We start from the raw sequence: 23,151 nt of genomic DNA, 5'->3' as shown, positions 1-23,151 counted from the left end.
AATGAATCGCCAAATGTAGATATTTCTGAATCCAAAGAAAACTAAGATTTGAGAGGCACTATCTAGGAAGTTGAAAATTACTTAGAAAACAAAAGTCTTTATCATGTTGTTCCCATAGTGGAACTTATAATATACGTTCACACATAAAGATCTTCTATTAGTTTTACTTTTAAACTCCTTCCCTCCACCCCAAATATACTCCTAAGTTGTCTTGCATGCGTGCATGCTCAGTCACTTCAGTCGTGTCCAACTCTTTACAGCCCTATGGACTGTAGCCTGCAAGGCTCCTCTGTCCATAGGATTCTCCAGGCAATAATACAGGAGTGAGTTGCCATGCACTCCTTCAGTAAGTTGTCTTAAGGTCCTTCAAATTCTATACAGCCTTCCTTGCTTTATGCTTATGTAGAAGATTTCAGAATCTTAATGAATGCTTTACCAACCTAACTGTAAATATATCATGCTTTCTTTAGTCTTAATTCTTTTTAGTACAGACCAGTATTAAGATGTTTGGTAGCAGGGATATGATAATAGATAAGAACAGAGGACTGCCTTTAATTTGCTGCTTGACCTAACTTCACTTGCTTCTCTCACCTGGGCTTCAGTTTTATCATATGTAAAATAAAAGAGTTATACCATCTAATTCCCATAGGCTTTTCCACTTATAAACCGGTGATATGTTATTATTTACATTGCTTTTATTTGCCTTTTGGCTATGACCCTTTACTGGGATAGAGATAAAATGTTTAAAGATTTCTAAGATCTTGAAAAATTCCTCGTATTTGGCCTTTACTATCCTTATCTCTCTCCTGGTAGTGATTGATAATAAAAATCTTAAAATGGAAATTGTCATATGCTGTAGAACTACAAAAAGTGGTGCTGGAAAAATAGCATAAAATTTTACAGCTGGATTGGAAAGGGAAAAAACTAGATAAGAAAAAAGGGGGTAACAGCTATATAAAACAGCAACAACAACCTAGGTCTCAAATTTTAACAGGGTCAAAGAAATGTGCCCTAGGGACTAATCTTCATTAGCCCCCATGTAATTCTCAAACTCAGGATCTTGAAATTTATTAGAATTACACAGGACCAGAATTCAGGTCCCCCAACCTTCTAGTTAATATCTTAAACACTACACTATGTAACACCATTTGAAATATTATGGCATTTAATTTTACATAGAGAATGAAGATACATGCATGAAATAATCTTTTATAATTTATTTGTATAGGTTTTTTTAACCACTTAACCTATTTTCTGGCTGCTGGTGCTGTTACTTTGGGAATTGGTTTCTTTGCTTTGGCATCAGCCTTGTGGTTCCTGATTTGCAAAAGAAGGTAAGATTTATTAAAGCATCTGACATTTTTCTTTTAAAAAATTGATGAAAGATTTTCTCAAATGATATTAAACTTAAATAACTATAATGATATTTTATAATTTGACTGGGAAGAAAACTACTTGTTTAAAGTAGCCTGAGCAGAGAAGTCCTAGTAGTATAATAGTCCGAGTAGTATAGTAGCAATCTTCATGCATGAAATTTTTAAGGAATAATGAGATGTGTTTTATTCTGTAGAAGACATGGGTTTGAATTATAATAAAAGGCTAGAAATTTTTTTAAATTTTTGGTTACTAATTTGGAGATTTAAAAAGTTACTGAAAGAAAAAGACTCTCTTCCTTTAGGAGATAATATAAGAAAAGAGCTGACAGAATGCTCTGGTATGGTCTAAGTGTAGTCTTTTGCCAGAGATGGAAATAAGAAACTTGATACCTCAGTTCCTTTCACCCCTAAAATTTGGTGTTTTTCATTATTTAATTGGTTTGGTGTTTGCTTTGGCTCATGTTAAAAAATGTAATCTTCCCACACACTCTTCCAGTATTTCCTATTTCAGCAAATGAATATATACTGTCTACTCACTTGCATAAGTCAGAAAACCAGAAATTATTCACTAATCCATTCTTTCAACAAATATTTATTGGGTGCCCGCCATTCTTCAGGGTACTAAAGATACAGTTGTGAACAAGTCAGGTAAGGTTCTTATTTCATAGACTTGCAGTGCCACTGAGAAGAAACAAATTAACAAAGTGGTGGGGAGAATGTCTCTTCCAGTGAGTAATATCGAATCTGAGATTTGGCTTAAAAAAGGAGCCAGACATGTGGTAACCCTGTGCAAGTGCTTTTCCCTATGCTAATGGGATAGTAAGTACTGGGATTTCAAGTGGGAATGATCTTGGTGTTGTTCAGTAAACAGAAAGTGTGAATAGATCAAGTGAGAGGGAAATAATGATGACATTAAAGAGGTAGATAGGGGTCAAATCACATAGGAGTTTGTAGGTAAGAACATGAAATTTAGGTTTTATTATTTCTGCCATCAGAAGGTTTTAAGCAAGAGAATGGCATTATCAGCATTATCACAGCTAAAATCAGGTGTTTACTATATACTATTCTAAGTGCTTTATATGTTCTTATCTCATTTAGACTTCATAGCAGCCCCATGAAGTTTCAGTAATATTATCCCCACTTTAAAGACTACAGTGCCACCTATAGATGATTTACATTTTAGTAACACTTAAAATTTGAGATATAGATTTTAAATATATAATGAGGAATTTCAACAAATATATTCCCATATAATCACAACCCCATTGAAGTCTCAGAACTTTTCCATCATTCTGTAAGGATCTCTCATCCTCTTTTCCAGGATTTATTCCCCACCTCCCACCCAGAAGCAGTCATTATTCTGATTTATCACCGTAGATAAATTTTACCCATTTTGAACTTTGTACAAACTTTTTACATTTGCTTTTTTCACTTAGCATAATATTTTTTAGATTCATTTATGTTGTTGAGTTTATCTTTTCCTTCTTTTCACTGTATAAGTATATCTCAGTTTGCTTTTCCATTTTTCAGTTAATGGACATTTAGGTCATTTCTAATTTTTAGCTCTTAGGAATATGGCTGCTATGAACATTCTCCTCTAAATCTTTTTGTACACATATCTTTAAGTTCTCTTGGGTAAATACCTAAGAGTAGAGTTGCAGGATCATGTGATTAGCTTTATAAGAAACTGCTAACCAGTTCTCCAAGGTGGAATTACACTCCCATTCAGCAAGGTATGAGCGTTTTAATTCATATTTTTAAAAGATTTTTCTTACATCTCTCTGATTCTATATTTTAATGGAGTGTCTAAGTGTCTAAGAGGATATGAAAAAAAAGGAGTTGGATTTGGGATAATTTTACAGGTAAAGCTAGGAGGTCTTGTTGATGGATTGGATGAGGCAAGGAAAGATAAGTGAAATGGCAGAGATAATGCTAACACCTACATTTTTACCATGAGTTAATCATGCCATTTACTGAGATGAGGAGGTAATGAGGGGGACAAATTGAGGGAATGGTGATAAACTAGGAATTGTATTTTGAATGTAAATTTGAAAGCCTATGAGACATCCAAGTTAAAATGTTAAATAGACAATTGGATATACATGTATGAACTTCAGGAGAGAAGTCAGGGGTAAAGATTTAGGTTATCAGTGTATGGAGGTATATAAAGTCATACAACTGGATGAGACTAACCAGGGAGTAATTTTTGAAAGAGAAGACTGTATGACTGTTCTCTTCAGCTCACCAACATTTAGAAAGCTAGAAAAAGAGCAAGAAGAATCAACAACATCTGAGAAGGAAAAGCAGAAAGGTGTGTGGTGTCAAGGAAGTCAAAATTAAAAAATGTTTTAAGAAGGAGGCGATGACCAGTTATGTTAAAGGAACTTAAGAAGTTGAGAAAATGAGGATAAAGAAATAATTTTTGGATTTAGAAGTATAGAAGTTATTGTTAGCCTTGAATAGTTTTGGTAGAGTGATGGGTTCAGAAACTTACTTTTGAGTAAAACCAGGAGGTGAGAAAATTGAAATAAATACATACATTCTTTTAAGAAGCATTTTTTGGGCAGTAATGTGTAGAGGAGTTGCTAAAAGGGGCAGAAACTGGAAGAAAATGTGAGGTCAGGAAGAATTTTTTTTTAATATCTATTTTAAGAAATTATTTATTTATTTTTGGTTGCACAGGGTCTTTGTTGCTGTGCTTGAGCTTTTCTCTAGTTGCCACTCTTGTTGCAGAGCACAGGCTCTAGGCACGTATGCTTCAGTAGTTGCAGCTTATGGGCTCTAGAGCTGGACTTAGAAGCTGCGGTGCGCGGGCTTAGTTGCCCTGCAGCATGCGGAATCTTCCCAGACCAGGGATCGAACCCATGTCCCCTGAATTGGCAGGCGGATTCCTATCCACTGTCCCACCAGAAAAGTCCAAGGAAGGATTGTTTTGTTTTTCCTCGAAACATGGAAAGCATGTTTGATATCTCCTCCTCTCTTTCGCACCCCTACTAAACTTGAACCATCATGTTCTATTTATTTTTACCTCATAAATTGCTCAAATCTATCCATTTCTCTCCATTACCTTTGCCACCACCTTATCCCCCACATAGACTCCTGCAGTAGGAGTTATAAATGACCTTTACCTTTGCTACTGACATCATTTAATCTCTTCTCCACACTTCATCCAGATATTTTCCAAATGCAGATCTGATCAAATCACCCTACTTCCACCCCATTCCCACTGTGAAGGCCATCCCATTGATTTTAGGATAAAGATAAAACAATATGACTTTTAAGGCCCTACATGGTCTCCCCGTGCATATTCTCAAATTTCATTTCCCACTTTCCCTCTTGCTTTCTGTACTTCTGCTACACTGTCCTAATGTGGCCACTAGGTCTTTGTACTTGATATTCTCTCTGACTAGAATGTTCTTACTCCTACATCTCCCCTCCTCCACTCATTCTATCTAATACCTGCTCCCATTTCTTCAGATGCCTAATCCAATCATTTCTTCCTCAGAAAGGCCTTCCCTGACCTTTCTAATCAGGTTAATTCCCTTTCTTATAGACACACAGAGTAGCAAGTAGTTTTCCTTGATAATACTTTCCATAGTTGTAATTTTTTCATTTTCTTGTGTTTGTTTTATTACTATCTGTCTTCGTTGCTAGTGTTTAAGCTCCATGAGCACAGTGACAGTTCCATGAGGGTAGTGGCTGTGCTTTTTCTCCCCTGCCACTGTATATAACACCCAGCATAATGCCTGGCACATAGTAAGTACTCAGTATATATTTGTTAAGTAAATTGAATTCAATAAGTGAATGGATTTTAATTGTTAATACTGTATTAAGTAACATAATATGATCTCTTGAATTGATTTCGAAAATTTCTAGTACCTCAGAAAAAAGAAATGGAAAAAAAATTTTAATTAAGTCTAGAATTACTATTAGAAACTACAATCCTTTATACTTAACTGTCTTCAATCAGCTGGAGTTTTACTTGCTATTTCATTATTTTAGAAATAATGTGGCTGCATGCATAAAGATCCCAGGTATTCTTCCCCTGTAAGTCATTAGTTTCCATTCAGTTTCCTTCTACTTATTTTTGCCAGTTCAGTTCAGTTCAGTCACTTAGTCGTGTCTGATTCTTTGCGACCCCATGAATTGCAGCACGCCAGGCCTCCCTGTCCATCACCAACACTTGGAGTTCACCCAAACTCATGTCCATCGAGTCGGTGATGCCATCCAGCCATCTCATCCTCTATCGTCCCCTTCTCCTCCTGCCCCCAATCCCTCCCAGCATCACAGTCTTCTCCAATGAGTCAACTCTTCACATGAGGTGGCCAAAGTATTGGAGTTTCAGCCTCAGCATCAGTCTTTACAATGAACACTCAGGACTGATCTCCTTTAGAATTGACCGGATCTCCTTGCAGTCCAAGGGACTCTCAAGAGTCTTCAACACCACAGTTCAAAAGCATCAGTTCTTTGGTGCTCAGCTTTCTTCACAGTCCAACTGTCACATCCATACATGATCACTGGAAAAACCATAAGCCCATAGCCTTGACTAGATGGACCTTTGTTGACAAAGTAATGTCTCTGCTTTTTAATATGCTATCTAGGTTGGTCATTACTTTCCTTTGAAGGAGTAAGCATCTTTTAATTTCATGGCTGCAATCACCATCTGCAGTGAATTTGGAGCCCAAAAAAATAAAGTCTGACACTGTTTCTACTGTTTCCCCATCTATTGTCAATATTATTAAATATAAAAATGGCCAATGAGTTTCATTCATTTAATTTCCTATGCCATTAAAGGCAGATCTATGAAAAGCCTAGCTGACATTAAAGTTGATTATCTCACAGCCAGAGAGAGAAGATTATCAAAAACTAATGGTTGATCTTCAAACTGGAAATATTAACCCTGTGATGAAGTAACTTAATTTATATTCTATGAACAAAATAGTGTGAAATCAGTAACATATGAGAAGAGAATACATGAGTTGATTTGCACTTTTGAAAGTAAATATGTAATAATATATTCTGATTTTAAACCATTTAGGTAGAACTGTTAGAAACAATGATTTTGTTTTATAATTCATGTTTACTAATATTCTCTATAAAATATTTTTCAGAGAAATATTTCAAGACTCTAAATTTAAAGCAGTTGATGAGAAATGCAGACAAAGACCATCAAAGGCGAAGATCAAATCTCATCCTCAGTGTGTTTTTATTTCTCGTAATTTTCATACTGGAAGATTCCAATCACAGGTAGTGTGTAATATTTTATAGCAATCTTGTCAAATAATTTCTTGTGACACCATGTCATTAGCATTGTTGTCTTTATTTTAATTATCCACTATTTTTAAATTTGAGGGACAGTAACATGGAGCTAAACTTAAATTACCCAAATTAGTTAGGGTTTATATTATAGGAAATTGAAAGGCTAAGTGAAAATGTCTCCTGTAGTTGTTTCCTTATATTTCTAGCCTGAGAACCTGTATTCCCCATATTGCAGTTGTTATAGGCTTGAAGATAAATGGCATAAGAAAAGCAAAGCAAAATTGCTAAGTCTATGAAAAGAAAGAGATTTGGAGATAAGAGGATGCTCAGATAACCAAAAAATCTAATCAAACCAACTAATTGAAATTAAATACAGTTTAACAAGGATTTATTAAGGCTTCATTACATTCTGAGCTCTTGGCCCTCCCTATGGTAAGATATGAACCCTACCTTCAAAGTGCTAGTGTAGTACAAGTGGAAAAGACAGATGCATAATTAACTTTCTGTTATATGGTATCAAAATAGTGTTGTACGGACAAAGTAAAACAAGGGAGACACCAGTAGAAATTTAAAACTATGGTATAGCTAAACAATGTTTGATTAATGTTTTTGGATTCTATGTCTAATATATTCTTCCTTTTTCTGTTGTACTTCTAAGCCTCATCCAGATTGGTGCATATACTGATTATTCATTGTTTTTTTTTTTTATTTTGTGGTGTTCTGTTATATAAATATGTCAAGTTTTTTGTTATAAACATTTAATTGTTTTCAGCTGGGGTTTGTTTTTTTTTGAAATTTCCAAAAAAAATGTACCTAACATTGGAATCACTGACTCATGAGATTTGTGCATGTTTTATATTATTAGATAAATTCAAATTATTTTCCAAAGCAGTTATGTCAACATATGTTCCCCTAAGGCATACAAAATTGCTAGGATTGCTCCATATCAACAAGTACTGATATTTTTAGGCTTCTAAGTTTTTAACAATCTGATGGGTGTGTAATAGTATCTCACTATAGCTTTCTCTTAGTTGACTTTATTTTTCCAAGAGGTTTTAGGCTCACAACAAAACTAAGGAGAAAGTATAGCATTTTCATATACTCCTTACCCCTACACAAGTACAGCCTCCTCTACTATCAACATCCTGTGCCAGAGTGGTACAGTTGTTACTACTGATGAATCTACATTGAGACATCATCACCCAGAGTCCATTGTCTGTTAGGATTCACTCTTGAATCCTACATTCTATGGGTTTTGACATGTATGTAGAGACAGAAACACACACACACACACACAGAAAAATAGGGACAGATGGAGAGAGATATGTGGGCAACATTATATTAATAGCATCACATACAATAGTTTTACTACCCTAAAGGTCTTGTTCCATGCTTGTTCAATGGAAGGATCATCCAACCAGTGGTCATTTAGCTGTTTCCATGTTTTTGCCTTTTCTAGAATGTTGTATAGTTGGAATCATATAGAATGTAGCCTTTCAGGCTTCTTTTTCTTATTAATATGCATTTAAAGTGCTCTCTGTCTTTTCAAGACTTGATATCACATTTCTTTTTGGCAGTGACTAATATTCCATTGTATGGATCTGTTGTTGTTCAGTTGTTCAGTGCTGTCCGACTCTTTGCAACCCCATGGACTGTAGCACACCAGGTTTCCCTGTCCTTCACCATGTCCCTAAGCTCACTCAAACTCATTTCCATTGAGTCAGTGATGCCATCTAACCATCTCATCCTCTGTCATCCCCTTCTCCTCCTGCCTTCAATCTTTCCTGGCATCGGAGTCTTTTCCAGTGAGTTGGCTCTTCACATCAGATGGCCAGAAGTATTGGAGCTTCGCTTCAGCATCAGTCCTTCAATGAATATTTAAGATTGATTTCCTTTAAGATTGACAAGTTTGATCTCCTTGCAGTCCAAGAGATTCTCAAGAGTCTTCTCCAACACCACAGTTTGAAAACATCAATTCTTTGGTGCTCAGCCTTCTTTATGGCCCAGCTCTTGCATCCGTATATGACTACAGGAAAAACCATAGCTTTGACTATATGGACTTTTGTCAGCATAGAATGTATGGATCTACCTCAATTTATTTATCCACTCCCTTACTGAAGGATATCTTGGTTGCTTTCAAGTTTTAGCAAGTATGAGTAAAGCTGCTGTAAACACTCAGTGTGCAAATTTTTGTATGGACATACATTTTCAACTTATTTCGATAACTACTGAGTAACATGATCGCTGGATTAACTGGTAAGAGGTGTTTAATTTTGTGAGAAACTACTGAACTGCCTGACAAAGTGGCTGTACCATTTTGCATCGCCACCAGCAATGAATGAGAGTTTCTGTTGCTCCACATCCTCGCCATGACTTACTGGTGTTAGTGTTGTATTTTCACCATTGTAATAGGCATATACATATAGCTGAGCTATTTCAAATCCTAAAAGATGATGCTGTGAAAGTGCGGCCCTCAATATGCCAGCAAATTTGGAAAACTCAGCAGTGGCCACAGGACTGGAAAAGGTCAGTTTTCATTCCAATCCCAAAGAAAGGCAATGCAAAAGAATGCTCAAACTACTGCACTATTGCACTCATCTCACTCACTAGCAAAGTAATGCTCAACATTCTCCAAGCCAGGCTTCAACAATACATGAACTGTGAACTTCCAGATATTCAAGCTGGTCTTAGAAAAGGCAGAGAAACCAGAGATCAAATTGCCAACATCTGCTAGATCATCGAAAAAGCAAGAGAGTTCCAGAAAAATATCTATTTCTGCTTTACTGACTATGCCAAAGCCTTTGACTGTGTGGATCACAATAAACTGTGAAAAATTCTGAAAGAGATGGGAATACCAGACCACCTGACCTGCCTCTTGAGAAACCTGTATGCCGGTCAGGAAGCAATAATTAGAACTGGACATGGAAAAACAGACTGGTTCCAAATAGGAGAAGGAGTACATCAAGGCTGTATATTGTCACTCTGCTTATTTAACTTCTATGCAGAATACATCATGAGAAACACTGGGCTGGATGAAGTGAAGCTGGAATCAAGATTGCTGGGAGAAATAGCAATAACCTCAGACACACAGATGACACCACTCTTATGGCAGAAAGTGAAGAAGAACTAAAGAGCCTCTTGATGAAAGTGAAAGAGGAGAGTAAAAAGTTGGCTTAAAGCTCAACATTCAGAAAACGAAGATCATGGCATCTGGTCCCATCACTTCATGGGAAATAGATGGGGAAACAGTGGAAACAGGGACAGACTTTATTTTGGGGGGCTCCAAAAATAACTGCAGTTGGTGACTACAGCCATGAAATTAAAAGACGCTTACTCTTGAAAGGAAAGTTATGACCAACCTAGACAGCATATTAAAAAGCAGAGACATTACTTTGCCAACAAAAGTCCATCTAGTCAAGGCTATGGTTTTTCAAGTGGTTATGTATGGATGTGAGAGTTGGAGTATAAAGAAAGCTGAATGCTGAAGAATGGATGCTTTTGAACTGTGGTGTTGGAGAAAACTCTTGAGAGTCCCTTGGACTGCAAAGAGATCCAACCAGTCCATCCTAAAGGAGATCAGTCCTGGGTGTTCATTGGTAGGACTGATGCTGAAGCTGAAACTCCAATACTTTGGCCACCTGATGTGAAGAGTTGACTCATTTGAAAAGACCCTGATGCTGGGAAAGATTGAAGGCAGGAGAAGGGGATGACAGAGGATGAGACGGTTGGATGGCATCACCAACTCAATGGACATGAGTTTGAGTAACCTCCAGGAGTTGGTGATGGACAGAGAGGCCTGGTGTGCTGCAGTCTATGGGGTCGCAAAGAGTCAGACACAACAGCTACTGAACTGAAATGAATAGGCATATAATTGTTTCTGTTGTTTTTGTTTTTCATTTCCCTAATATATGGTGCTAATAATCTTTTCATATGTTTATTTGTCATCTGTATATCTTCTTTGGTGAGGTGTCGGTTCAGATCTTTAGCTCATTTTTTAATTGGATTGTTGGGTTTATTATTGTTGTTTTAGGGGTTCTTTGTACATTTTTAATAACAATCTTCTATCAGATATGTCTCTTCCAAACACTTTTACCTAACCTGTGTCCTGTCTTCTCATTCTCTTGATATCTCACTATAGTGTTAATTTGCATTTTCCTGCTAAAAACTGAGGTAATTGTCTTTTCTAAAGATCATTGGCCATTACTAATTTCTCTTACGGAAAATGCCTATTCAGATTTTTGACCCCTTTTCCTATTAGCTTATCTTTTTATTATGAAATTTTAAAAGTTTATGTTAATTTAAATTTATATAAATTAATATAAATTATAAAATTATAATATAAATGGATACCTATTCCTTTGAAAGTTATGTAAATTTTGATACCTTCATCCATTTTTGGCTTTTGTTTTCACTGTTTTTTAAACTGAAGTATAGTTGACTTACAATATTGTGTTAGTTTCAGGTATACAACAAAGTGATTCAGCTTATATACATATATTTATTATACATGCATTAAATTTTCAGATTCTTTGCCATTATAGGTTATTAGAAGATATTAACAGTTCCCTGTGCTATTCATTAAATCCTAGTTGACCATCTATTTTATATATAGTGGTGTATATCTGTTAATCCCATACTCTTTTTAAAATAATTTTTTGTTTAGTTTTGTTTTTTATTAAATTAATTATTTTATTTTAATTAAAGGCTAATTACTTTACAATATTGTAGTGGTTTTTGCCATACATTGACATAAATCAGCCATGGGTGTATATGTGTTCCCTATCCTGAACATCCCTCCCACTTCCCTCCTCAACCAGTCTCTCAGGGTCATCCCAGTGCACCAGCCCTGAGCAACCTGTCTCATGCATTGAACCTGGACTGGTGATCTGTTTCACATATGATAATATACATGTTTCAATGCTATTCTCTCAAATCATCCCACCCTCACCTTCTCCCACAGAGTCCAAAAGACTGTTCTTTACATCTGTGTCTCTTTTGCTGTGTCACATAGAGGGTCATTGTTACCATCTTTCTAAATTCCATATATATGCATTAATATACTGTATTGGTGTTTTTCTTTCTGACTTGCTTCACTCTGTATAAAAGGCTCCAGTTTCATCCACCTCATTAGAACTGATTCAAATGTATTCTTTTTAATGGCTGAGTAAGATCATGGCATCTGGTCCCATCACTTCATGGGAAATAGATGGGGAAACAGTGGAAACAGTGTCAGACTTTTATTTTGGGGTCTCCAAAATCACTGCAGCCATGAAATTAAAAGATGCTTACTCCTTGGAAGGAATGTTATGATCAACCTAGATAACATATTAAAAAGCAGAGACATTACTTTGCCAACAAAGTCTGTCTAGTCAAGGCTATGGTTTTTCCAGTGGTCATGTATGGATGTGAGAGTTGGACTGTGAAGAAAGCTAGCGCCAAAGAATTGATGCTTTTGAACTGTGGTGTTGGAGAAGACTCTTGAGAGTCCCTTGGACTGCAAGGAGATCCAACCAGTCCATTCTAAAGGAGATCTGTCCTGGGTGTTCATTGGAAGGACTGATGCTGAGGCTGAAACTCCAATACTTTGGCCACCTCATGTGAAGTGTTGACTCATTGTAAAAGACTGATGCTGGGAGGGATTGGGGGCAGGAGGAGAAGGGGACAACAGAGGATGAGATGGCTGGATGGTGCCACCGACTCGATGGACATGAGTTTGAGTGAACTCCAGGAGTTGATGATGGACAGGGAGGCCTGGCGTGCTGCAATTCATGGGTTTGCAAAGAGTTGGACACAACTGAGCAACTGAACTGAACTGAATATTCCATTGTGTATATGTACCACAGCTTTCTTATCCATTCATCTGCTGATGGACATCTAGATTACTTCCTTGTCCTGGCTATTGTAAACAGTGCTGTGATGAACACTGTGGTATACTTGTCTCTTTCAGTTCTGCTTTCCTCGGTGTGTATGCCCAGCAGTGGGATTTCTGGGTCCTATGGCAGTTCTATTTCCAGTTTTTAAGGAATCTCCTCATTGTTCTCCATTGTGGCTATCCTAGTGTGCATTCCCACCAACAGTGTAAGAGGGCTCCCTTTTCTCTGCACCCTCTCCAGCATTTATTGTTTGTAGACTTTTTTTTTTTTTTTGTAGACTTTTTGATAGCAGCCATTCTGACTGGCATGAAATGGTACCTCATTGTGGTTTTGATTTGCATTTCTCTGATAATGAGTGATGTTGAGCATCTTTTCATGTGTTTGTTAGCCATTTGTATGTCTTCTATGGAGAAATGTCTGTTTAGTTCTTTGGCCCATTTTTCAATTCAGTTTATTTTTCTGGAATTGAGCTGCATGAGCTACTTGTATATTTTTGAGATTAATTATTTGTCGGTTGCTTCATTTGCTATTATTTTCTCCCATTCTGAAGGTTGTCTTTTCACCTTGCTTATAGTTTCCTTCGTTGTGCAAAAGTTTTAAAGTTTAATTAGGTCCCATTTGTTTATTTTTGCTTTTATTTCCATTACTCTGGGAGGATCTTGCTGTGATTTACGTCAGAGAGTGTTTTGCCTATGTTTTCCTCTAGGAGTTTTATAGTTTCTGGTCTTACAGTTAGATATTTGATCCATTTTGAGTTTATTTTTATGTATGTTGTTAGAAAGTGTTCTAGGTTCATTCTTTTACAAATGGTTAACCAGTTTTCCCAGCACCACTTGTTAAAGAGATTGTCTTTTCTCCATTGTATATTCTTGCCTCATTTGTCAAAGATAAGGTGTCCATAGGTGCATGGATTTATCTCTGGGCTTTCTAATTTGTTCCACTGATTTATATATCTGTCTTTGTGCCAGTACCATACTGTCTTGATGACTGTGGCCTTGTAGTATAGTCTGAAGTCAGGCAGGTTGATTCCTCCAGTTCCATTCTTCTTTCTCAAGATAGCTTTGGCTATTCAATGTTTTTTGTATTTCCATACAAATTGTGAAATTATTTGTTCTAGTTCTGTGAAAAATACCGTTGGTAGCTTGATAGGGATTGCATTGAATCTTTAGATTGCTTTGGGTAGTATACTCATTTTCACTGTATTGATTCTTCCAATCCATGAACACGGTATATTTCTCCATCTATTTGTGTCTTCTTTGATTTCTTTAACCAATGTTTTATAGTTTTCCATATATAGGTCTTTTGTTTCTTTCACTTTCTCCAATATTTAGGTCTTTTGTTTCTTTAGGTAGATATATTCCTAAGTATTTTATTATTTTCGTTGTAATGGTGAATGGAATTGTTTCCTTAATTTCTCTTTCTGTTTTCTCATTGTTAGTGTATAGGAATTCACAGGATTTCTGTGTGTTGATTTTATATTCTGCAACTTTACCATATTCATTGATTAGCTCTAGTAATTTTCTGGTGGAGTCTTTAGGGTTTTCTATGTATAGGATCATGTCATCTGCAAACAGTGAGAGTTTTACTTCTTCTTTTCCAATCTTTTTATTTCTCTTTCTGCTCTGATTGCTGTGGCCAAAACGTCCAAAACTATGCTGAATAATAGTGGTGAGAGTGGGCACCCTTGTCTTGTTCCTGACTTTAGGGGAAATGCTTTCAATTTTTCACCATTGAGGATAATTTGCTGTGGGTTTGTCAGAAATAGCTTTTATTATGTTGAGGTATGTTCCTTCTATGCCTGCTTTCTGGAGGATTTTTATCATAAATGGATGTTGAATTATCTCAAAGACTTTCTCTGCGTCTATCAATATAATCATATTGTTTTTATTTTTCAATTTGTTAATGTGGTGTATAACGTTGCTTGATTTGCAGATACTGAAGAATGCTTGCATCCCTTGGATAAAGCCCACTTGGTCATGATGTATGATTTTTTAAATATGTTGTTGGATTCTGATTGCTACAATTTCGTTAAGGATTTTTGCATCTATGTTCATCAGTGATATTGGCCTGTAGTTTTCTTTTATTGTGGCATCTTTGTCAGGTTTTGGTATTAGGGTGATGGTGGCCTCATAGAATGAATTTGGAAGTTTACTTTCCTCTGCAATTTTCTGGAGGAGTTTGATTAGGATAGCTGTTAGCTCTTCTCTAAATTTTTGGTAGAATTCAGCTGTGAAGCCATCTGGCCCTGGGCTTTTGTTTGCTGGAAGATTTCTGATTACAGTTTCAATTTCTGTGCTTGTGATAAGTCTGTTAAGGTTTTCCACTTCTTCCTGGTTCAGTTTTGGAAAGTTGTACTTTTCTGAGAATTTGTCCGTTTCTTCCAAGTTGTCCATTTTATTGGCATAGAGTTGCTGATAGTAGTCTCTTATGATCCTTTGTATTTCTGTGTTGTCGTGATCTATCCATTTTCATTTCTAATTTTGTTGATTTGATTTTTCTCCCTTTGTTTCTTGATGAGTCTGGCTAATGGTGTGTCAATTTTATTTATCTTCTCAAAGAGCCAGCTTTTGGCTTTGTTGGTTTTTGCTATGGTCTCTTTTGTTTCTTTTGCATTTGTTTCTGCCCTAATTTTTAAGATTTCTTTCCTTCTACTAACCCTGAGGTGCTTCATTTCTTCCTTTCAAGTTGCTTTAGGTGTAGAGTTAGGTTATTTATTTGACTTTTTTCTTGTTTCTTGAGGTAAGCCTGTATCACTATGAACCTTCCCCTTATCACTGCTTTTATAGTGTCCCATAGCTTTTGGGTTGTTGTGTTTTCATTTTCATTCATTTCTATGCATATTTGGATTTCTTTTTTTATTTCTTTTGTGATTTCTTGGTTATTCAGCATCATGATGGTCAGCCTCCATATGTTGGAATTTTTAATAGTTTTTCTCCTGTAATTGACATCTAATCTTACTGCATTGTGGTCAGAAAAGATGCTTGGAATGATTTCAATTTTTTTTAATTTACCAAGGCTAGATTTATGGCCCAGGATGTTATCTATCCTGGAGAAGGTTCCATGTCCACTCGAGAAAAAGGTGAAGTTCATTGTTTTCATGTGAAATGTCCTATAGATATCAATTAGGTCTAACTGATCCACTGTGTCATTTAAAGTTTGTGTTTCCTTGCTAATTTTCTGTTTAATTGATCTATCCAGAGGTATGAGTTTGGGTATTACAGTCTCCCACTATTATTGTGTTACTGTTAGTTTCCCCTTTCACACTTGTTAGCATTTGCCTTACATATTGCAGTGCTCCTATATTGGGTGCATATATATTAATAATTGTTAATCTTCTTGGATTGATCCTTTGATCACTATGTAGTGTCCTTCTTTGTCTCTTTTTATGGCTTTTATTTCAAAGTCTATTTTATCTGATATGAGTATTGCTACTCTTGTTTTCTTTTGGTCTCCATTTGCATGAAATATCTTTTTCCAGCCCTTTACTTTCAATCTGTATGTGTCCCTTGGTTTGAGGTGGGTCTCTTGTAGACAGCATATATAAGGGTCTCGTTTTGGTGTCCATTCAGCCAATCATTGTCTTTTGGTTGGGGCATTCAACCCATTTACATTTAAGGTAATTATTGATAAGTATGATCTTGTTGCCATTTGCTTTGTTGTCTTGGGTTCGAGTTTATACACCTTTTCTGTATTTCCTATTTAGAGAAGATCATTTAGCATTTGCTGGAGAGCTGGTTTGATAGTGCTGAAGTCCCCTCAGCTTTTGCTTGTCTGTAACGCTTTTGAGGTTATTGATATTTTTCCTAGCAATCTTGACTCCAGCTTGTGTTTCCTCCAGTCCAGCGTTTCTCATGATGTACTCTGAGTATAAGTTAAATAAGCAGGGTGACAATATACAGCCTTGACGTACTCCTTTTCCTGTTTGAAACCAGTCTGTTGTTCCATGTCCAGTTCTAACTGTTGCTTCCTGACCTGTATACAGATTTCTCAAGAGGCAGGTCAGGTGGTCTGGTATTCCCATCTCTTTCAGAATTTTCCACAGTTGATTGTGATCCACACAGTCAAAGGCTTTGGCATACTCAATAAAGCAGAAATAGATGTTTTTCTGGAACTCTCTTGCTTTTTCCATGATCCAGCGGATGTTGGCAATTTGATCTCTGGTTCCTCTGCCTTTTCTAAATCCAGCTTGAACATCAGGAAGTTCACAGTTCACATATTGCTGAAGCCTGGCTTGGAGAATTTTGAGCATTACTTTACTAGCATGTGAGATGAGTGCAATAGTGCAGTAGTTTGAGCATTCTTTGGCATTGCCTTTCTTTGGGATTGGAATGAAAACTAACCTTTTCCAGTCCTGTGGCCACTGCTGAGTTTTCCAAATTTGCTGACATATTGAGCACAGCACTTTCATAGCATCATCTTTCAGGATTTGAAACAGCTCAGTAGGAATTCCATCATCTCCATTAGCTTTGTTCGTAGTGATGGTTTCTAAGGCCCACTTGACTTCACATTCCAGGATGTCTGGCCCTAGATGAGTGATCACACCATCGTGGTTATCTAGGTCATGAGGATCTTTTTTGTACTGTTCTTCTATGTATTCTTGCCACCTCTTCTTAATATCTTCTGCTTCTGTTAGGTCCTTACCATTTCTGTCCTTTATCCAGGAGATCTTTAGTCTTTCCCATTCTGTTGTTTTCCTCTATTTCTTTGCATTGATTGCTGAAGAAGGCTTTTTTATCTCTTCTTGCTATTCTTTGGAACTCCCCATCCAGATGCTTATATCTTTCCTTTTCTCCTTTGCTTTTCACCTCTCTTCTTTTCACAGCTATTTGTAAGGCCTCCCCAGACAGCCAATTTGCTTTTTTGCATTTCTTTTCCATAGGGATGGTCTTATTCCCTGTCTCCTGTACAATGTCACGAACCTCATTTCATAGTTCATCAGGCACTCTATCTATCAGATCTAGGCCCTTAAATCTATTTCTCACTTCCACTGTATAATCATAAGGAATTTGATTTGGGTCATACCTGAATGGTCTAGAGGTTTTCCATTCTTTCTGGAGTTATTTCTCCACTGATCTCCAGTAGTGTGTTGGGCACCTACTGACCTGGGAAGTTCCTCTTTCAGTATCCTATCATTTTGCCTTTTCATACTGTTCATGGGGTTCTCAAGGCAAGAATACTGAAGTGGTTTGCCATTTCCTTCTCCAGTGGACCACATTCTGTCAGACCTCTCCACCATGACCTGCCCGTCTTGGGTTGCCCCGCAGGCACGGCTTAGTTTCATTGAGTTACACAAGGCTGTGGTTCTAGTGTGATTAGATTGACTAGTTTTCTGTGAGTGTGGCTTCAGTGTGTCTGCCCTCTGATGCTCTCTTGAAACACCTACCATCTTACTTGGGTTTCTCTTACCTTGGGCATGGGGTATCTCTTCACGGCTGCTCCAGCAAAGCGCAGCTGCTGCTCCTTACCTTGGACGAAGGGTTCTCCTCACCGCCATCCATCCTGACCTTCAACGTGGGATAGCTCAAAAGCCTCTTGATGAAAGTGAAAGTGGGGAGTGAAAAAGTTGGCTTAAAGCTCAACATTCAGAAAACGAAGATCATGGCATCTGGTCCCATCACTTCATGGGAAATAGATGGGGAAACAGTGGAAAGAATGTCAGACTCTATTTTGGGGGGCTCCAAAATCACTGCAGATGGTGACTGCAGCCATGAAATTAAAAGACACTTACTCCTTGGAAGAAAAGTTATGAGCAACCTAGATAGCATATTCAAAAGCAGAGACATTACTTTGCCGACTAAGATCCATCTAGTCAAGACTATGGTTTTTCCTGTGGTCATGTATGGATGTGAGAGTTGGACTGTGAAGAAGGCTGAGCGCCGAAGAATTGATGCTTTTGAACTGTGGTGTTGGAGAAGACTCTTGAGAGTCCCTTGGACTGCAAGGAGGTCCAACCAGTCCATTCTGAAGGAGATCAGCCCTGGGATTTCTTTGGAAGGAATGATGCTAAAGCTGAAACTCCAGGACTTTGGCCACCTCATGCAAAGAGTTGACTCACTAGAAAAGACTCGGATGCTGGGAGGGATTGGAGGCAGGAGGAGAAGGGGACGACCGAGGATGAGATGACTGGATGGCATCACGGACTCGATGGACGTGAGTCTGAGTGAACTCCAGGAGATGGTGATGGACAGGGAGGCCTGGCGTACTGTGATTCATGGGGTCGCAAAGAGTTGGACATGACTGAGTGACTGAGCTGAACTGAAAGTTTTTGATTTCTCCTTCATATTTTAATGAGATCCTTGCTGGGTACAGAAATCTGGGTTGTAGTCTTTTCTTTTTCATCACTTTAAGTATGTCCTGCCATTCCCTTCTGACCTGAAGAGTTTCTATTGAAAGATCAGCTGTTATCCTTATGGGAATCCCCTTGTGTGTTATTTGTTGTTTTTCTCTTGCCACTGTTAATATTTGGTCTTTGTATTTGAGCTTCATTAATTTGATTAGTATGTTTCTTGGGGTGTTTTGCCTTCGGTTTATCCTGTTTGGGACTTTCTGGGTTTCTTGGACTTGGGTGACTATTTCCTTCCCCATTTTAGGGAAGTTTTCAACTATTATCTCAAGCATTTTCTCATGTCCTTTCTGTCTTCTTCTTCTGGGACTAATATGATTCGAATGTTGGGGCCTTGTCCCAGAGGTCTCTGAGGTTGTCCTCATTTCTCTTAATTCTTCTTTCTTTTTTCCTCTTTGCTTCATTTATTTCCACCATTCTTTCTTCCACCTCACTTATCCTATCTTCTGCCTCAGTTATTACTGTTGGTTCCCTCCAGAGTGTTTTTGATCTCAGTTATTGCATTATTCATTATCTCTTTTTTATTTCTTCTAGGTCCTTGTTAAACATTTCTTGCATCTTCTCAATCCTTGTCTCCAGACTATTTTTTAAATATAAATTTATTTATTTTAATTGGAGGTTAATTACTTTACAATATTGTATTGGTTTTGCCATACATCAACATGAATCCACCACAGGTATACATGTGTTCCCCATCCTGAACCCCCCTCCCTCCTCTGGATCGTCCCAGTGCACCAGCCCCAAGCATCCAGTATCATGCATCAAGCATGGACAGGCAGTTCATTTCATATATGATATTATACATGTCTCAATGCCATTCTCCCAAATCATCCCACCCTCTCCCTCTCCCACAGAGTCCAAAAGACTGTTCTATACATCTGTGTCTCTTTTGCTGTCTCACATACAGGGTTATCATTACCATCTTTCTAAATTCCATATATATGTGTTAGTATACTGTATTGGTGTTTTTCTTTCTGGCTTACTTCACTCTGTGTAATCTCCAGACTATTTATCTGTAACTCCATTTTGTTTTCAAGATTTTGGATCATTTTTACTATCATTATTCTGAATTCTTTTTCAGGTTAGCTCCCTATCTCCTCTTTGGTTTGGTTTGGTGGGCATTTATCATGTTGCTTTACCTGCTGAATATTTCTCTGCCTTTTCATCTTGTTTAGATTGCTGTGGTTGGGGTGGCCTTTCTGTATGCTGGAAGTTTGTGGTTCTTTTTACTGTGGAGGTTCCTCCCTGTGGGTGGGGTTAGATGAGTGGCTTGTCAAGGTTTTCTGGTTAGGGAAGTTTGTGTCAGTGTTCTGGTGGGTGGTGCTGGATCTCTTCTCTCTGGAGTGCAATGAAGTGTCCAGTAGTGAGTTTTGAGGTGACTGAGTTTGGTGTGACTTTTGGCCATCTGTATATTAATGAGTAGGGTTATGTTCCTGCGTTGTTCAAGAATTAGTTTGGTATGTCTTGCTCTGAAACTTGTTGGCTCTTGGGTGGAGCTTGGTTTCAGTGTAGGTATGGAGGCTTTTGGATGAGTTCTTGTTGATTAATGTTCCCTGGAGTCAGTTTTCTGGTGTTCTCAAGTTTTGGATTTAAGCCTCCTGCCTCTGGCTTTCAGTCTTATTCTTACAGTAGCCTCAAGACTTCTCCATCCATACTGCACCAATGATAAAATATCTTTTGAAGACAATGGGCTGCCTTTCTGGGTGCCTGGTGTCCTCCACCAGTGGTCTCCCCATCCTATTCCTCTGCCATCTTAGGATGCTCCCCCCGCCCCCGCCAGGCTTCCCACCTTTATAATCTCCACACCAGTCTCCAATCCTATACTCTTAATTTATCCCTCCTCCCTACCCCCTCAACTTTTCCCCTTTGGTAGCCATAAGTTTGTTTCTATGAGTCTGATTCTGTTTTTGTTTTCACTATTTTACGGTGTGTTTTGATGAACAAAAAATTCTTTAAATTTTAATGTAAACTAATTTCTCAACCCTTTCCTTTATTATTTATTTCTTTTCCCTACTGCAGAGTCATAAAGATACTCTTCTGTATTGTCATCTAAGAGTTTTATAGTTTTGACTACATAGATCTTTAACCAATCTAGAATTTATTTCTGTGTTTGGTATAAATAGCAACCCAATTTCACTTTTTCTCTTATGTTTGCTCAACTGCCTAGTAGCACTTACTAATATTCTTTTGGGATTTTGAGGGAAACTGTAGTGCAATTTTAGATCAATTTGAGAAAAACTAGTTTTAATATCTTTAAATAAAGCTTTAAAATCTTGCACATCTTATACTAGCTTTTTTTAAAGTTCATTTTTCATTGAAGTATAGTTGAATTATAGTGTTATATTTATTACTACTGTACATCAAAGTGACTTAGTTATACATATGTATATGTGTGTGTGTGTGTGTATACACATTCTTTTTCATATTCTTTTCCATTATGGTTTATCACAGGATATTGAGCATAGTTTCTTGTGCTATACAGTAGGACTTTGCTGTTTATCCATTCTGTATATACCAGTTTGCATCTGCTAATTCTAAACTCCCAGTCCAATCCTTTCCTGGCCTATACTAGTCTTTATTACTGGAAAATGTTTTTTATGTTTTTATGATATGGTTTTTAAGTAAAGTATTTTGGAATGGTTTTCGATTTACAGGAAAGTGACAAAAGTAACACAGTATAGAATTGTCTTGTACTTTACCTATTTCCCCCTGATGTTAAAAATATTTTTGCCATATTTTTGTCAAAACTAAGAAACCAATGTGATGGACATGAATTTGAGTAAGCTCTGGGAGTTGGTGATAGACAGGGAAGCCTGGCGTGCTGCAGTCCATGGGGTCTCAAGGAGTTGGACATGACTGAGCAACTGAACTGAACTGAACTGAAGAAACCAACATTGATACATCACTAGTAACCAAGCTCCAGACTTTTATTTGGGTTTCACCAGCTTTTACATGAATTTCCTTTTGCTCCTTCAAGACCTAATCCAGGATAACACACTGCATTTGTCTCTAATTTCTTCCACTCTGTGACTATATCTACATCTTTCCTTCTTTTATCTGAGCTTTATAAGTTTGAATAGTACTGTCGTGTATTTTTTACAATGTTCCTCAATTTGGATTTATCTGATATTTTTCTCATCATTATACTAGAGCTATGGATTTGGGGGGAAGAATACCACTGAAGTCAAATTTGATATGATTTTTAAAATATTTATTGATGTATAATTACCTGCAATAGAATGCAAGACCTTAGATTTTCCACTGTTGTAGGCTTCTCCATCCATGGGATTTTCCAGGCAAGACTATTGGAGTGGGGTGCCATTGCCTTCTCCATTATGCATTTAAACAACACTAAAAACAAGATACAGAATATTTTTATCACCTGAAACAGTTACCATATGTCCCATTCCAGTCAGCTCTTCTAACCATTCCATGCAAGCACTTTCTGATTTTTATCAGCAAAGTTTAGTTTTAATCTATGTCTGGATTTCATGCAAATGGAGTTGTATAATATATACCTTTTACATATGGCTTTCACTTAATACAAATTTTTAAGATTCACCTATGTTAATTTATATGTTAAAACTTTGTTCTTTCTATTGGTAAGTAGTGTTCTATTGTACTTTGGCCACCTGATGCAAAGAGCTGATTCACTGAAAAAGACTCTTAGGCTGGAAAAGATTGAAGGCAAAAGGAGAAAGAGGTGGCAGATGAAGGTTAGATAGCATCACCGACTCAGTGGACATGAATTTGAGCAAACTATGGGAGACAGTGAAGGACAGGGGAGCCTGGTGTGCTGCAGTCAATCCATGGGGTCACAAAGAGTTGGACACAACTTAGCGACTGAACAACAATTCCATTGTATGGTTATATAACAACATGTTTATGTATTCTTAGTGAGGGACATTTGAGTTTTTTTTCAGTTTTTGACTAATATGAGTAAGGCTGCTATAAATATTTGTGTACTTTTAGTAAAAACTTTTGGTATTTTTCTTGGAAAAATACCTGGCATGGAATCAGTGGGACTTGAGTAGTCATATATATATCCTTATAAGAAACTGCCAAACAGCTTCCAAAGTGGTTCTAACTTATTTCACTCCCATCAACAATAAGCAGATGTTCCAGTTGCACCACATCCTTGTGAACATTTAGTGTTACTAGTGTTTTGTTTTTAATTTTGCTATTTTAGCAGGTGTGGAATGGCATTTCCATATGCTTTTAATTTATATTTTTCTGATAAGTAAAGATGTTGAGCACTTTTTCATGGGTTCATTAGCCGGTTGCATATTTTTTGTGTGGA

At 37.2% G+C, this 23,151-nt stretch overlaps 1 protein-coding gene across 1 annotated transcript in view; it reads left to right on the top strand.

Annotated features, from left to right (window-relative positions):
• The first annotated feature begins 333 nt into the window (after window positions 1–333).
• CUNH1orf185 (chromosome unknown C1orf185 homolog) overlaps window positions 334–23,151 on the top strand; it is a 38,245-nt gene continuing 15,427 nt past the window's right edge. Inside the window, exons 1-3 of the mRNA XM_040231944.1 lie at window positions 334–346; window positions 1,229–1,334; window positions 6,488–6,623. Coding sequence (XP_040087878.1) covers window positions 334–346; window positions 1,229–1,334; window positions 6,488–6,623 — 255 coding nt within the window. The remainder of the gene's footprint in view (window positions 347–1,228; window positions 1,335–6,487; window positions 6,624–23,151) is intronic.

Source organism: Oryx dammah, unplaced genomic scaffold, assembly GCF_014754425.2.
Source record: "Oryx dammah isolate SB20612 unplaced genomic scaffold, SCBI_Odam_1.1 HiC_scaffold_28, whole genome shotgun sequence".
Lineage (NCBI taxonomy): Eukaryota > Metazoa > Chordata > Mammalia > Artiodactyla > Bovidae > Oryx > Oryx dammah.
Note: the sequence above shows the minus strand (reverse complement) of the source record. Positions and strands in the feature narration are given on the sequence as shown.